This window comes from Mustela erminea, chromosome 7 (assembly GCF_009829155.1).
Source record: "Mustela erminea isolate mMusErm1 chromosome 7, mMusErm1.Pri, whole genome shotgun sequence".
Classification (NCBI taxonomy): Eukaryota; Metazoa; Chordata; class Mammalia; order Carnivora; family Mustelidae; genus Mustela; species Mustela erminea.
In genome coordinates, this window is record NC_045620.1 from 65529954 (window position 1) to 65546811 (window position 16858).

A 16858-nucleotide genomic window follows, 5' to 3' on the forward strand; every position below is an offset into this window, starting at 1 on the left:
AGCAGAGGTAGGGACAGAGGGCTTAGGTTTCCTGCCACTTGCTACGTCCTCCCAAACCAGCTTGCTTCCTGTGTGGAGACCAGAGCCCCATTCTGCAGGTGTCTATTTCCTTTGAGGGGAATATTTTGAGGAAACCTAATGGGGAGGAACTGAACATTTAGGAAAAATATATTTTCACAGCAGGATGTTGCTTTTTTCTCCTCTTTGGTTTAGGTTTTTCATTTGTTACAAGCCTGCACAGACTCCAAGTACAGACTGAATACAGACTTTCAGCAGGAGCTGGCTGACGTTGCTGTCTGTACCAGAGCCAAACTCTGGCTGGCCAAGAGGTATGTTAAAACCCCACATGAGTAAGGAGTTATCAGGGGTTAGGGATACATTGGAGAATGGCTGTTTCTAGTTGTGGGAGTTTTAAAAAGTCGTTGGCATGAGTTTTCTAAACTTATTGGAGTATTTATCTTTTTAGAACTTTGGGTTGTGGGAAAGAAAGAAAAATATTTTCTTGACAGTTTTTCTGAAACGGTTATATGGCTGTGGGACTTGTAATACGGCCTTTTATCAGTCCACCGATCAGCTTGTTTTTATTAATACCTGCCATGTGCCCAGCCCTGTGTCAAATATCATGGCGGTAAAAGGCAGTAATTGACTCAATCATGTGGTGCAAACTCTTGGGTGCCACGGCAGTTCATAGATTAGAGATTGGGGTGAGACTTGAACAGGCACAGAGAGACCAGTAGAGCATGAACAAGAAAAAGACGTACAGATTGCCCCCTTTCTAGGTAGGCAGGAGAATAGCTTGAATAATCGAGGCAAAGGAGGGTGGGGACATTTGTTTTTTCATTCTCGCTGTTCTTCATTTATTCTAGAACTTAGGACATTTACTATGTGAAAGAGGGAATAAAAAGAATCTTTCATTCAAAACACAGGGAGTTCCCTTTGTAACAATATGGTCAAACCCATGTTGCAAGACTGATATTGGTAGCACATTGTTACTGCGAGGGCCCCCTGTACATCCTCTGTACATTCCAGCACAAGAGGCCCACAGGCCACCACATTCCATGCCAAAGTATCTTGCATTCGATTAGAAATCAATGTATTGATTGTCTAACGTACCAGCCTTTTCGTTTTTCAAAAAATGTCCCTTCGCTTACTTTTGTTGGTTCTCCACCTTATATGCGAAGGCAGAAAACAGGCAGTACAGGCCCACAAGTCACTGTAATCCAACAAAGTCTTGTCCAACACCAGCTGCACACTGACCTTTGTGTTAGGAGATGGAAGGGATGCAAAGAGAGAGAAAAACTAGCTCTGGTTTCAAGGAACTCAAATCCAGGAGGTGAGAAAGATGTGTAGATAAATAATTGTCATCACATATGGCAAGGGAAATAAAAAGTGTATGTAGTGAGCCCAGGAGTAGCCCAGAGGAGGGGCAGCAAAGGGCCTTCCAGAGATGAGCAACATTTTGGCAAGTGGCCAGGGCACGGAAGGCATTCTGGGCTCTGGTAATGTCAGCAGCAAAGATGTGGCTGTGTGACATGGCATGGCAAACATGGAGAGTGGTAAACAAGTCAGCTCTTCTGGAACCTTGTAGAAGGTACACAAGGCTACGGAAATCCACGGAGGCCACACAGTGAAAGCTCCTCAAGGAAACCTCTTGGTGAAAGGGAGCCATTGAAGGATTTCTCGGTGTGTGGTTGTGTGAGTCTCCACGTATTGTCTAAGCACCTATAGCTCTGGTCAGATACTGAAGGAGAGATTCTCTCATGTGTGAGATGCCCGTAAAGTGATGGTTAACTCTCGTTTTTTAGACCAGTCTGTGTTTTCTCTCTCTCATGTAGAGAGCAGGAGTTGACTGGCCATAAACTGATTCTCTGACTGAGCCTAGTATCATTGCCTTCTGTGTGGCTAGGGGAGGTAACTCCCCTAGGCTGCCTTTCTTGGGAGAATAGGGAACTGTGATCACATTTGTGCTCTCTTCTGTTTATCAGTAGCCGGCCAGGTCCCCCTAGGTTTTGTGTGTAGGGATCAGGAAGTCAGGGTCTCCAGGAGCCATGCTATTGAATGAAACCTCTGCTTTTAGCCAGGCCCACCCCAAGACAGAATCCTAAATTTCCTGTTCTGCAAGTGCTTTATAGGCATTTCTGCCCCTTAGACTGCTGCCCCTTCATGGGTTTCATAGAAATTCAACCTCTACTGGCTTCTTGAGCCCATCCCTTCTTGTTGGACGGAAAGGAGGAGATGGTGTCACAGGCCAACCCTCTGAATGGACCTTCATGCTGTGGGGTCAGTGCCTGAAGATGGATGACCAAGCTGCCATCAGCCTCCTCTTCAGCTGGAGGGGTCCTCCTGTCCTCTTTTAACTTTCCCTTAGGTCCCTATTGCAATTTTCCTGTGAGGCTTTCAGCATCATCACTACCCTACCCCCAACACACACACACACACACCTTCTCTTATTTTTCTCCATGATTTTTTCAGCTCTAGAAAACAAAAGCATGAATCACCGCAATTCACTGTGTTTCCACCTTCCTTGCCCAGAGTCCAGGAAAGCCACTTTTATGTTTCCAGTACAGTCCACTCTTTATGATCCAAGTGTGAACTTTATACTTTGTGGGTGGTCTGTAGGTGGTTCCTAACACCAGGCTTCCTCTTGCTCCCCTCGCACTTTTACTGTGTTAATCAGGATGTGTTCAGAGCCTGAAATAAAGTTTGGGAGGAAAACACACTGGCAGAGCACCATCCCTTCTAAAGCCATATATCAGTTTCTCTGTATTATCCACGTATCATTAGCATGATAACCTTGAGGTTCCTGAACAGGAAAGGAGAACACTGAACGTAAATGACGAAGTTTCAGCCTGTCCTGTGAGACATGCCTGCCTTGTCCCTGAGGTCCTTTGAGGTCATTGCCCTGGGAGGTGAGTGCGTGCACTAACACCTCCATGCTCACAGGAGCCCATTCTGGGTCCTGATGGGCCCTTCTCGAAGCTGACCACCATTTCACATTATCACCTGCCTTTCCCATGAAAGACATTGCAATGTGGAGTATTCCCAGTTCCCCTGCTCAAGAGGCTCTTTATGTCCCTAGCAATTTACATATGAAAGATGAATAAATGTTCCTTTGTGCCTACTAAGGCTTTTCTGTATCTTTTGAGTATAAGCTATGAAACATTAATGTTACTGCCAAAAAAAAAAAAAAAAGAAAGCTAGTTTAAATTTTAGCACCAACACCTTTTTTCTTCTACAGTTTATTAGCCTGAGTTCCTTCAGTCCACTAAGTACATACACATTAGTGAGGGTGTCACTTATTTGTCTTTTTATTCCCAAAGAAAGTTTAAAAAAAAAAAAAATTATATTGGAGCCACTGGATAATCAATTCAGTTTTGTAAATTTTGACACTGAAATTGAGGGCACATAAAATAAAGACTTTTGTCATATATTTATGTTTTGACTTTGCAAGATTAATTGGGATTTATATGAGGTGGTTAAGCAATAGCCATGGAGTTGTGGGGAATTTTTGGTGATGAACGGCCAGCTGGCAACGTGGCCTGAGTAGAGGCCTGGGCTTCTGCTCTTACAGGCCGCTTTTCATTCCAAGATGTCAAAATCTTTATGGAAGTCAGCTCGTTAATCCTTCACGTTCCTTCCCCTTTTGCCTCCAGGCCTCCCTTCTCCGTCCAGGTCAGTGTCTCTCTCACGGTGTGAGCACCGTTCCTCAGCTACTGAAGGAAAGGGAAGCGGACCTAGGCCGCAAGCGGAGTGCACATTGGGGTAGCTGGCGGGCTGGAGAGGCTGGCCGCGGGCACCCCTGGAGGGCACTCAGCAGCGCCCTGGGGAGGCTAACGGCCGGCCCCAGCTCTGCGACCCCAGCTGGACCACAGGCCCTGCCTAAATAGGAAGGATTTTCTGAAAGCCCTGTCAGAGAGGCCTAAGAGGAGAAAAGACTTACTGTTTTGATCGAGAGTTAGAATTATCACTATATTGGGCTTAAAATTTTTCAGAAATCAATTTGGTTTTAAAAGGAAGAGGTATTGTGTGTGTGTTTCCCTTCATAAAAATGTGGTGAACTCACTGAACCGTCAGGCTCAGTGCAATGGATGACATGATGACCGGGAGGAAAAATGTGCCCTACGAAATGTTTTTTCACTTTTTTTTTTTCTTCATCATCAGTGTAGCGTATGCTTATCATAGAAGGTTAGGCAAGTATGAAATTTGGAAAAGAAGAGACTGTCAGTCTGCTCTTACCAACATCCAGTGGAAGCCACTATTGTTAGTTCACGGTTTTCTATATATACTTACTTCATCTTTGCTCCTGGGCCTTTTTTTTTTTTTAACATAGTTGTGGCTTGACTATATATATAAGTTAGAGCTTCACTTTTTTTACATAACAGTATCGTGAGAGTATTTGCTATTATTATTTTTTTTAAGATTTATTTATTTGACAGAGATCACAAGTAGGCAGAGAGGCAGGCAGAGAAAGGGAAGCAGACTCCCCACTGAGCAGAGAGCCAGATGCGGGGCTCGATCCCAGGACCCTGAGATCATGACCTCAGCCAAAGGCAGAGGCTTTAACCCACTGAGCCACCCAGGCGCCCCTGCTATTATTATTTTTTTTAAAAACTCTTTATGGTATAGCCACTATGAAAAAAAATAGCATGGCGTTTCCTCAAAAAATTAAATATAGCATTACCATATGACCTAGCAGTTCAGTTCAGTTGGGTATAGACCCAAATGAATTGAAAGCAGAGTCTTGAAGAGATTTTTGTATACCCGTGATCACAGCAGCAGTATACACAACAGCCAAAAGGAAGATGTAACCTAAGTGTCCATTGATGGATGAAGGGATCAACAATGCAGTGTATATGGACAACGTTATTATTCAGCCTTTACAAGAAAGGAAATCCTGATACAGGCTACAACATGGATGGACTTTGAGGACATCATGCTAAGTGCAAGAAGCCAGTCACAGAAAGACAAATACCGTATGATTCCACTTCTGTAAGATACCGACAGTGGTCACATTCATGGAGACAGAAAATAGGATGGTGGTTGACAGGGGGTAGGGGAAAGGGAATGAGGAGATAGTGTTGAATGGGCCTAGAGTTGTACTTTCACAAGATGGAAAGAGTTCTGGAGTTTGTGACTCTGGCTGTTGGCATTTATGAAGTGTGCAGATTGGCTGATGGTGAGTTTTTACTCCAGTCAGTAGTTCCTCATGCTGATGGCTGCATATTAGAATCATCTAGAGAAGTCTTAAAACTTGATGCCAGGTTCCACCTCCAGAATTTTTTATTTTTTTGGTTGAGAGCGTGAGCCAGGTACTGGTAGTTTTAAAACTCTCCAGGAGATTCTAAAATGCAGTCAGATGGAGAACTACCGATGTGGTTTTGTGCATCCTTGTGTCTCCCATCGCCTTGAGAAAGATGAAGGATGAGTGTTGAGTGAAATAGTAGTCGTGTTACAGGGCACCTGGATTTTCTGCAGAGGCCATAGACTCATTCAAGAAAAATGGAATGACCATCACTCCAGCCTGCTACCCAGGAGATACAGTTGTTAACACTTTCGTTCCACAGATGTTCCAGAATGTGGGGCCACGCCACTGTGTAGTTTCATATACGAGTGAATTTCCCAGATAGATTACCTAAAAGCTGCCTTAGCAAGATATTTTAACTTATGTCCGTTGCCCTGAGAAGTGCCTATACTGGTACTCTGGGGTGGTATACTGTCTTGGAAGCTTACGGCTCCTTTTTGTTTTTTGAGGAGTAGCTTGAAGAGAATAGACTCGTATTTGTATCACTTCTTTCAACAAATACTTACTGAGCCCTGCTATAAGCCAAGCTGTATTAAATACTGCAACTACATATTAAAACCAAACTTCAGCGTAGAGAGGGCAACAAAACAGAGTCTTGTCAAATGGAATCATGGACCTCACACTTTAGAACTAGAAGGAATCCTGAAGTTGCTTGCAGTCCACTCCCATCCCCATATATATGGGAAAGTGCTGCCCAGAGCAGTTGGGGAATTTGTTGTCACACAGCCTACTGGGGCAAAGGTAAGATCCTACGGACTTAGTTCCCTGCTCCTTGTGGGGCTCCTTCTGCTGCCCCTCCCACCCCCCTGCCCTTGCCTCCATCTGTCCAGTGTTTTTATGTCAAGGCTTCTGAATGTCAAAAGGTTAAGCATTTTCAAGAACAGTGCTCCTCAGACCCTAATGTGCATGTGAATCACCCCGGGAACTCCTTAACGTGCAGGCTCTCATTCAGTAGGTCTGGGCTGGTGCCCAAGATCCTGCATGATCTGACGAGTTCTCGTGCAGTTCTCCTGCTGCTGGTCGCAGGACACAGTATGTATTTGAAGGCCAGGGTTCACTGTGGTCATCAGGACCGCACCTGTTTGAAATACTCCCCCTTCACACCCTTGTTCTCAAAGGCTAGAGCTTGGGGACACAGGAAAAGGCTAAGACCACTAAAGGTGTCAGCCTGGAATTCTTTCCCCATCCCCCTGGGTTGCCCTGCGTGTAGGGGCTGCATGGCCCCAGCACTTTCTATGGGGAGCCCACACTCCCTTCCCCAGGCAGCCATCCCAGTGGCCTCAGTGCTGAGGGTAGGACCAGTGCTTGTTGACACGCAGAGAGTATTATCATTTTGAAAACAACAGCCTGATATTCTGGTGAGAAAAACAGGCTCTCAGGAATACAAGAACACATCCCAAGGCTATGAGGAAAGCAAGCTCGGGCAATAAGTTTTGAGTAAAACCGTCCTGATGGGGAGAAGAAATGTTGGAGGGCACTAATGTTTGTTGAGGACCACCCTTTGTACTAGACCTAATGATTTGTTACCTCAAGTTGATTCTCACTTGCAAAAAGTTTCAGCTCTATGATCTCTCCACTCTCCATCAGTGCTCCTGACACCCACCTTTTCCCTCTTCTGTGGACTCCTCGTCCACATCTCCATCTCTCCAGTACATGCCTCCAGCCACTTGTGCATCTCTGTCCCTGTCCACCGCCTTGTCTGTACTCTCATCATTCTCCCTATTTTCTCTCTCAGTTCCTAGGCCCAACTAAGCAGAGTGGTAAGCTCCTTGAAGGCCTTGGACTTAAATGTGTGAGGAAAATATGTTTCTAGAGCAGAGCTGGGACTGGCGTTTGTACAACGATCCCAGTCCTGCCCCAGGGGTGTGGGGACCTGTGGCCAGCTGCAGAATTTCTGGTTTGGGACTCTGTTTTGCTTCACAGCTGAAGACAGCATCTATGTCCTAACCACCAGATTGATTCGCATAAGTGCCTGCACCTCCCAGGCAGAAACACTGGGGTTTAGGTCTCTTTCCATTTTCCCACCATTCCTTCGCCCTTCCCAAACCCCACACGCCTCCTGGGTCGCTCCCCTCCCTAAAGGGAGAAGAGTCCTCCTTTCGCAACTGCTTGAAATGAAGAGAGACCTCAGCCCTTTGCCACAGCTGCAGGTTGCTGTTTTACTCCCATGCCCGTAGAAAAGTGTCCAGTCAAGAAGGATTGTTAAAATATTCTGATGCTCATGTGGCATTTTAAGGCTATCATGTGTGGTCCCTGCCAAAACTGTAAGGGAGACAAGTCTGAACAGGGATGGTTAGTTACATAGCAAGTTTCCAGGCATTGCTGGGGGCTGGATTTTTGCTTTTTTGGTTTGTTTCTTCTTCACTCTCTTTCTTCCCCTTTTTTTTTTTTTTCTAAATATAAAAGTTTTCCCACTTCTCCTCTCGCATCCCCTCTTTTTCAACATTGCTTTTCTTTCCACCCCCAGATTTTATGGGGGAGAGAGATTCCCATTAGGACCACTCTGAGTCCTTCAGCTCAGCCTCCTTCAAGTCTCCTTATGCCTCATGCATATTTGAAAGATGAGAGAAATGAAGTTGGTGTCTTTCAGACCCAAGCTTGTTGACATTTGTCCGCTTCTCTTTCAGACTTCTCAGAAAAATTTAAGGTCAAGATATCTCGGGATAAGATCCTATTTGTATTTTGTAAAAACAAAGAACCATTAAGTTAGCGCATTTCAACCCAAACCGATGGACAGGGTGCCAGAGATTTTCTTCATTAGCTATTTCTTTTAAAAATATGTCAAGACTTGAAGGAATAAGGTGTCTGAGAAGAAGTGAAGCTTGAGAATATATGAGGTATTTCTTGTTGACAGGCTGGGCTTATGGAAACCAGTCAGGTAAAAGGAGTCACAAGAGATCGGTATATGGAACTGAGCCTTTGAGCAAGGTGCCCAAGATCAAAGCTTCTTCATATTACAGTGAAAAATAAAAATAGTCCTTTCATGCAACTACACATCAAGAATTCCACTGCCAACTGCTGGTGCTTTCTACTTCTTAAATATAGAAACCTGCAGACCTAACCTGGAAATGGCAATTAATTTGATAAAGGACTCAGAAATGTCTGTTTTGCCCCACTTGTAGCTGTTGGCTCATGGAGTTATTGCTGTTGGAAGATTTGGGCGATGCTGTCATTGCCCGGCTTGCAAAGGACCGCAGACTTTAAGTGTCCTCAACACATTTTCGTAATATTGTGTAAAACACTAACATAGTGGCTTATTTTTTTTCCTTTAGCAGGTAACATGCTCCGTCTTTTGGGTAAGTCAACACATGGATCCATTCCCAAGGAATTGGAGCCGGTTCAGTTTCACAAATAGTACAAAGCAGTGTCGTGGACACAGTAGGGAGTAGAGAAATGAATGATATGGTCCCTATTTCAAAAACCACGTAAATAAGACAGGTATGGATTTAATTAACTGTAAACAAGAATCTGGTCAATTCTGAAATGAGGTCAGAGTGTGTTACAGGAGCTGGCTTGTGGGGCCAGGCTGCCGAAGGAAGTCTTCTAGGAGGAGGGAAACGTCTTTAAAGGCTGGGTGAGATGGAATTATTAGATAAGGTTAATTTTCTTAGCTTGGAGAATGACTGAGTTTAGACTTATAGAAAGCCTGTGTTGCTAAATAAATTGTGAAGGTCTCACTGCCCAAGTACAAAGGAAGGAATCTTAGCACAGCGTTCAACATCATGGGAACCACTTTAGGCATTTATCATGGAGTCTCTATTGTCAGAGCTTAGTAATGGTTTAGTCTAGTTGAAAAGAGAGCTTATCCATGTGAAACAACCAACGGTGACGTCCATGAAGAAGCTGTAATTCTGTAGTACGTAGAATAAGTACAAGAACTCGGGGAACAGTGTGGACTGGAATAGTCAGGGAAGGCTTTGCTTTCTTGGAGAGTTAAATATTCGAGATGGGTCCTGGGGCATTGGTGTGATTTGGAAAGTGGTGGGAAAAGAGCGTGTCAGGATTGTGGACAGCATGTGCAAGGACACACTGAAGGGAATGCCTGGGATATATTGGGTGCCTGTGAGGGCAGAGGGCTGCAGGAGACACGCTATGTTTTGGAGAGCAGTACAAGACTTGATAAGAGACCAGTTGTGGCAGGCCTTAAATGTCAGCCAGAGGAATTTGGATTTGATCCAAGAGTTAAAAGGAAGTCAGTAAGCTCAGGCTTACACTGGTAAGTACACTGCTGTCTCCATGCACACGAGATACACTGAGGAGTGTATTAAATCTTTGCAGCCCCTCCCAGTGATCAACACAATATGCAGCCCCTCCTGGTGGTAAACAAAAGCTCCCCAGTAACCATCAACCAGATCTCTGTCTCTTGGAAGCCCCTGTTCCCTGCCTGGGCGGCTGGTGAGGGGAGTAGAGATGCTGGTTGTGTGCATTTTAGACCACCTGCCTGTTGTCTTCTCAACAGTGCCAAGAGGACCACTGAGCCATAGAATTTATAGCAGGAAGGGAATTTAGAGATCCTCTAGTCCCGTGGAATCCTTTCTTCAAATAGAAGCTTAAGAGTAAGTTCAAGGGGCGCCTGGGTGGCTCAGAGTTAAGCCTCTGCCTTCAGTTCAGGTCATGATCTCAGGGTCCTGGGATCGAGCTCCGCATCTGGGCTCTCTGCTCAGCAGGGAGCCTGCTTCCCTTCCTCTCTCTCTGCCTGCCTCTCTGCGTACTTGTCATTTTTGTCTGTCAAATAAATAAAATCTTAAAAAAAAAAAAAAGGAAATTCAACATGTTGAAGATAGTAGGGCTGACATACGAGGTGCAAGGTGGGATGGGGGCCTGGGGACCCACCTGCATGGCCCTCACCCACTGGGGGCTCTGAAAGGGACAAAGAGGAGCATCCTGACTTCCTATTTCAAAACAGGAATCTAATCCAAACTAGTATTTGTAGATGAGGAATTAGGCACAAGAGGGCAGGTGACTTCTTCCTACTTGACAGATGTGGCTGACTCTGGAGGTGGCCCAAGTTGGGCATAAATAGCAAATTTGCTTTTTGCCTCTTGATCCACTTCCTTCTTCTACTATGGCCTGATCATCCTCGTAGCAAATCCTGCCACCCCATGCCCGTGGGCTGTCCCAGCACCCTCTCTCAGGAACTGCCCTCCTTGGACAGGGACACATGCTCTATACCTTCTTGCCGTCCAACGCTTAGCTATTCAAAGTCCTCTCGCCTTAGAAATCTATTCTCAGCTAGCTGACTGCCACTGCCACTTGATCTGAGCAGCGACTCATGCTAACATCTTACTAAGTTCTAACATGTAAACAAGTTAATTCTCCTGGATCATACAACTGTTTTTCAGTAGTGATCTTTGGAGACAGTACTCTTAACTGGTGTCAGCAACTCTGAAGGCAGGCTTTTGGGCAAGGCATAGACCTGACTGGAGTGCTTCTTTATGCCTCAGTTGGCCTCCTGCTTGTGTGCCCTCATACTGAGCTGACTCAGCCAGGGTACGTTTGTCCCTTGTGGCCAGACTTCTGCCGTCTCCCCGAGGGCTTTGGGGATGGCTGGTCTTACATAAATGGACCGAGGGAGCAGCTTTAAGAAGAACCCTCCAGAGCCCCCACTCTCTTTCTTTCCTCCCTCTCAGCTGCCTGCGATACCCAGGCTTCTTTGGTGATAGAATTGGCCTACACACCTCTGGAAATAACACTTTCCCGTGCGGTATCAGGATTTTAATCCAGGGCTCCCCGCCTAAACCCAAACGCCCTGTGTTTCTGGGTGACCAGAGGAGGGGCACTTTGGGAGCGACTTGGCAGATGGAAAAGCCTCCGTCCTGTTTATGCGTCCTGCTGGAGTTGAGGAAAGGCAGAGGTTAGCAGGTCTGGGTCCTAGTGTCCCTGTTCAGCTGTAACCAACCCTGTGGAGCCAGCCTTCTCTTTGGGACTCTGTTTTTATCTGTAAAATGGGACCCTGTAAAATGACGGTGAGAACCCAATGTGGGCAAGGAAGAACTTGGTGTGAAATGAGTGTGAAAGCATAGGAGAGCTAAACAAATAGAGGAAATATCCACTGTCAGATGATTAAGTCTTTATCAACGTCATCAGCCATGTTGAAAACAGGCCTTTATGTTGGCCCTCGCAGGAGTAGCTGTGCTCTGAGCCTCACTTTTCACCAGACTGGCTGCAGGACACAACACCAGGGCATGTGGCCACAAACCAAAATACTCTCATTGTTTGGCACTAAGTCTCATTTTGCATCTGATTGTGTTTGGGACACAGAGATACAATTTGTCAAGAAAACCTTGAATCTATTCTTGGTTTTTGCCCTAATCTTGGGTGGGTCACTTGAGCTACATAAGCTACTTTGTTGACTTGTAAAAAATGGGAATAATAATGCCTATTTTTCTTCCCTCTTAAGAATTTTATAAAGATAAGGTAGGCATATTTTTTTAAGACAAAACTTTTCATAAAAGAAAGTTGATATTATTATCATCAGTATTACTATTCTTGCCAGGGCTAATTTCCAAGTGTATGCTCTGCCAAGTTCACATTAGCACAGTTGTGTTGACTGTGGCTGTTGGAAATTCTCACCTTGTGATCTGCATACAGACTTCTCATGCAGCTTCCAGAAGTTTTCATTCGCCTCACTTATTTATCCCTTTTTTATAATACTGGGGAGAAAGTGGGATTTGAAAATAAAGGGGACTTCTGTTAGCATTTTGTATAACTGAAGCTATATATCCTCCAAGCCCCAAACTGTACAATAAAAGTTTTCTTGGATACTACTTTTCTCCCATAATTCCTAGCACATAGCTTATTAAGTTATTAACCAGCAATTTCTCTGGCAGCATATTAAACTTTACTTTTAAACAAGTCACAGAGGGGGGGAAACATGCATCTCTCATAAAAGGAATAAAAAACATACACCCTCTAAAACGATTTCCCCAGGCTTTGAACAAATCCCAAGCCCCACACAAGGTCTCTTTTTCCTTATTCTCTGCACATAACTTGAGTGTTAGTACATTAATGAGAAAAAGATGCCTAATAGAAAGATGGAAAAATATGAGGGCCTCTGGGGGGTGTGGGAGGTTCCCTGGGGGTCCTCTGAAAAGGCAGGTGAAACTTAATGTTGGGAAAAGGCAAAACCTTGGCCTTGAGGTTGTGGGTTTCCTCTTGAGTAGCGGTTTTACCAGGGAAGCCAAGGCGGCCATGGCCTGGGCCCTGACCTGCCAAGTGCCCTGATGTTGTCTACACACCGTCTGGGCCTCACCGAGCCCCTACCCAGAACCCTAGTAAGGTGGCTGGGGCCCTGTTTTCACAGATTCCATTCCCCGGAACAAAAGCTGCTTTTCCAGGGGAAACCCCATGTGCTCTGTAGGCATGGTGGGGACCCTTGGCCCCTTTGTGGACAGACTCACAGCTCCTGGTCTCTTGCTTTGGCCATAGGCAACTCAGTCAATTCCCTATAAACTGGTCAGCCACCAGAGCAGGGCGCAAAGATGGCTCCACTTTAAAAGGAAAATTCAAGGAGGAGTGCTACGGGGCAGCTTCTGCGTGTGGGTGTGAGTATAAACACTTGCAAAGCTCCAGACCAAGGAAGGCTGGATGGAAGTTGGAGCATACCATAAAAATGCAGCTCTGCCGTCACACCCCCTCAGGGGAGGGCAAGGTAAATGAGCAGTCCTGGGGAGCCAGCCAGACCCCGCATGCCACTGCCAGCTGGCCTGCAGCGTAGAGCTAAATTCTGGATGTTACAGTGGGGGGAAATCACTTGTTTAAAAATATATATTCTGCAATTCATGACCATTTGGCATCTTGGTTTAAACAAATCCCCTATTGTTGCTCCAGGAATGTCATGTGATGGTTGCTTGGCTGGGGGCTGTGGTAAAAAATGGAAATCAGAAGGGAGAGAGGGGTTCTTTTTTATTTAATTTACACTTCTACATTTACATAACTTAATGTGGCTGGCATCAAAGAAGTACCTCCTAGCTCCTAACCCGCAAGAGCTCTTCCTTTTGTATCCAAATGTGAAGAGAGACAACTCTGGTTCTGTGGGCAGCTACCATTGCAGAGATGGGAACTGCCTGGGTTTGCAAAGATGGCCATCGGGATCTCTGGGAGACCCAGGGAGGTCAACAAAATACGCTGTGTCGAGCCGGCCATTCAAATGGCCCTCGGAGGCTGTTTTCTGATGGTTAGTCAGGGAAGGTTTTCCTAGAGGACAGGCTCTGAAATGAACATCCAATAAAGAACATGGTGTGGCTGGACATGTGCCAAGTCTGGGGTCCGTGGCAGAAAATGGGAACATGTTCTAGACTGTTTTCCCCCTCTCCTTCTCCCCCCACCTTCCCTCTCTCATTCTTCTCTTGCCCGTCCCCCCACTTCTTACCTGTCTTCTCTTCCCTTGCTCCCCACCTACTTTCCTTCTCTTTTTCTGGTTTTCTTCTTAACAGCCTATTCTAGGTCTGGTGGTAGTCCCTGGGATATCACTTTATTCACTTTACTGCTGGCTCCCTGGTACGAGGCTATTAGTGCTTTTTGCTCAGTGACGTGGTTGAGAACAGAAGTGGTCCGAGGAGGAGTGAGCCTGGTCGAAGCCAGGATTAGAGCCCCTGCTAGGACTCGAGCTCCCCAGTCATTCTCAGCCATCAAGCTCGTCAGCGGCACCTGTTTGATTTCCTGGTCTTCGTTGGTCCCTGCATGTAGCAAGCATGTTTTCGCCATCGTATCTGCTTTACGGAGCTCTCCTGACTGGATTCCTTCCTTCCCTTCACTGGCTAAATCCTTCGGTATCTCCAGACCCCTCCTCCATGACATTCCCTCTCGCTGTTTTTTGTACATTGTGTTTTTCTCTCATGTACACTCTCCAGCATACACATACAAAACAAGGCCATAGGCTTTGCAAGGCCAGAACGTTCTCCCTCTCCCTCCTGTTCTGTCCCAAGTAGGATGTTCCCCCATGGTGCTCGGTAAAGGTGTTTAGCTTAATAAAGTTAAGCCATGAGTCTAATTAGGCTTCTGGGGGAGTAGTTCCCTGGGGATTAGAGAGACCTCAGACCCTCACTCTGTTGAAGTCCAGATACAGTCTCTTGACTTAGAGACCTTAACAGACACTAGCTGCCTAAAACCACAACAGCTGTTTCCAGCCCTCTGAAATCGGCAATGAATGCTTCTGGAAGAATATAGTGTGTCCAGAGTGAACTCTCTGACCCTTCTAGGGAGCCCACCAACACTTCACACTCTAGTGTGTGGGGATCCTAGCTTTCCTGTATGGATTGGGCTGGTGGAGTCCCACTGGTGGCTTCAACCCTTTGGAGCTTTTGAACTCTTAAAGGTCACTCTGAAGCTCTCCTTTTGGGTGTTTCACTCATCTGCTGTCATTTCCTGTTGTCGTTCCCCTCCCACGTCCCCTTTGCACTTATTATTTTCCAGATGTGTCATGTGCCCTGCTCTTTGGACATGCTGCTGCTTCTGCTGGGGTCACTCTGCCCATGTTCTGTATCCCACACTCCTCACTCTCCAGCTCTTTGCCAAGTCGCTTCCTAACTTAGCAGGTCCCTCTTCAACCATGCTTAATTTTTAGCCTGTCGAACCCCTCCTTTGGGCCGCCCCTCATACTCTAGTATGATTGCTTGCATGTTGCCGGCTTTCAAGATTTTTTGACAGCCACTCGAAACAAATATTTTACATATGACCTATGTAAAATATGTGTGTGTGCTGTCTGTGTGTATATATGTACACACATGTGAAGTCTTGCCCAGTTTGGAATGGTGATGCTATCTGTATAAGATATGAACAGTCTATAAGAAAAAGTGCAATAGGGGAATTTACTCAAGTTGTAGCACATTTAATTTCAGGAATGTTTGCTTTTAGTATATCCACCATCACTTTGGATACCAAGCATAGCCCTGGTAATACCCTTCAGTATAGAGCAGGCTGGCTTATTACCTGGAAAAGAAAAAGAAAGGAGTTAGAACAAATCTACCAATGTTTTTGCTTAAAATCATTGCATTTCATAAATTATTTGCCTCTAACAAGATAATTTATTAAAAATAATTTATTAAAGGGTGCCTGGGTGGCTCAGTGGGTTAAGCCGCTGCCTTCGGCTCAGGTCATGATCTCAGGGTCCTGGGATCGAGTCCCGCATCGGGCTCTCTGCTCCGCGGGGAGCCTGCTTCCTCCTCTCTCTCTCTCTGCCTGTCTCTCTGCCTACTTGTGATCTCTCTGTGTCAAATGAATAAATAAAATCTTTAATAAATAAATAAATAAATAAATAATTTATTAAAGATAATTTATTAAAACTTGATCCTGGGCAAGGACTTTATAGCAACAAGTAAAGGAAACAGTGCTTCCCTTCACCACTTTGATGCCTCTGATTCTGTTTTCCCCCTCCCTCCCTCCTCACCTTCCTCTCTTCCTCCCTCTCTCTGCCTTTCTTTTCCTCCCTCCTTTGTGGCCCCAGATCCTCTGTGTTCCCCACCACCACCTCCCTCCTCCTCTCCTTCCCCTCCATTCCTTTCTCTCTGTTACGCTGGTCACCACTCACTAGTTGATTTCATAGTCAACAAAATGGGTCATAACCTGCGGTTTGAAAAAACACTCTTCAGGACTCTAAGTTCCTTGAGGGCAGTGACTATGTCACTGAATCATTTTATCTTCATATTTCTAAACTCTGGCACTATTCCTAGCTCTCAGTAGCCTCTCAGTAAATGTTTTCCGAATGAATGGACCTCAGTTAAGCAGCTCTACAGCCACTGGGATTCCGGAAGGGACGGGAGAAGTGAATAATTTATCACAGACTTCCCCAGGAACTCCTGCTGTCCTCCAGACACTAGGGCCATTGTGGATGTGTCTGGGAAGCCCTACTCTCTGCCCTGCCTTCTCCCTCCTCCCAGTTCCCCAGGAGAGAGGGCAGGAGGTTTAATGAAGTTCAGAGATTTCCCAAGGCAGCAGTGGATTCATCAGGTTCTCAGGTGGACATTTGTCAAGGGACGAATGTTTAAAAAAATATGGAAGAAAGCAAGATTCTTAACAAGCCTTTTGTTTGATTTTATATGTGTAAACTTTGTCCTCCTAGTAACTGAATCCTTGCTGCTCTTTCTATGGCTGTGGTTCTGCCGTTTTTCAGCCCATCTGTAAGACCCTGACCACTTTGGACTTTTTTTTTTCTTTGAACACTCTAGATCTCTATTATACTGTGCCCCATGCCAGGATTTTTCCATTCGGGGGTAGGAAAAAAAAATTCCCAAGCCCACCAAAACCCCGTGGGTTGGTTTCCTGTCCAGCTGGCATGCTGTTCCCCAGGATTTTATTCCCCTCATCAAAGTGGCTTGACAGACCAAGAACAAACCTCTGGCTCACCCTGAACTCACAGTGTACCATTTCCAAGTCTGAACAAACATCAAATAATGGTGAGAAAGAAAGAAAGAGAACAAAATGATTTTCCTGACCTAGAAGCCAGTTTAGAGTGAGGCCCAACTCTGACTCCAGACAGGGTGGTTATGTGGCTGTGGCCATGGCTCTGGCTGTAGCCGTCCTTGAGGGTAGAGCCATGAACAGTGGGCTCCAAGCCAG

General features: G+C 45.6%; 1 protein-coding gene across 7 annotated transcripts in view; it reads left to right on the forward strand.

Annotated features, from left to right (window-relative positions):
• The window catches only part of THADA (THADA armadillo repeat containing), a 329048-nt gene that overhangs the window by 228229 nt on the left and 83961 nt on the right, over nucleotides 1–16858 (forward strand). For all 7 annotated transcript variants that reach the window (XR_004287706.1, XM_032351902.1, XM_032351903.1 and 4 more), the window contains one exon: nucleotides 214–329. Coding sequence is in view for 6 of the 7 variants with exons in the window: in XM_032351902.1 (XP_032207793.1) it covers nucleotides 214–329 (116 nt within the window). In the remaining variant the exon portion in view is untranslated. The remainder of the gene's footprint in view (nucleotides 1–213; nucleotides 330–16858) is intronic.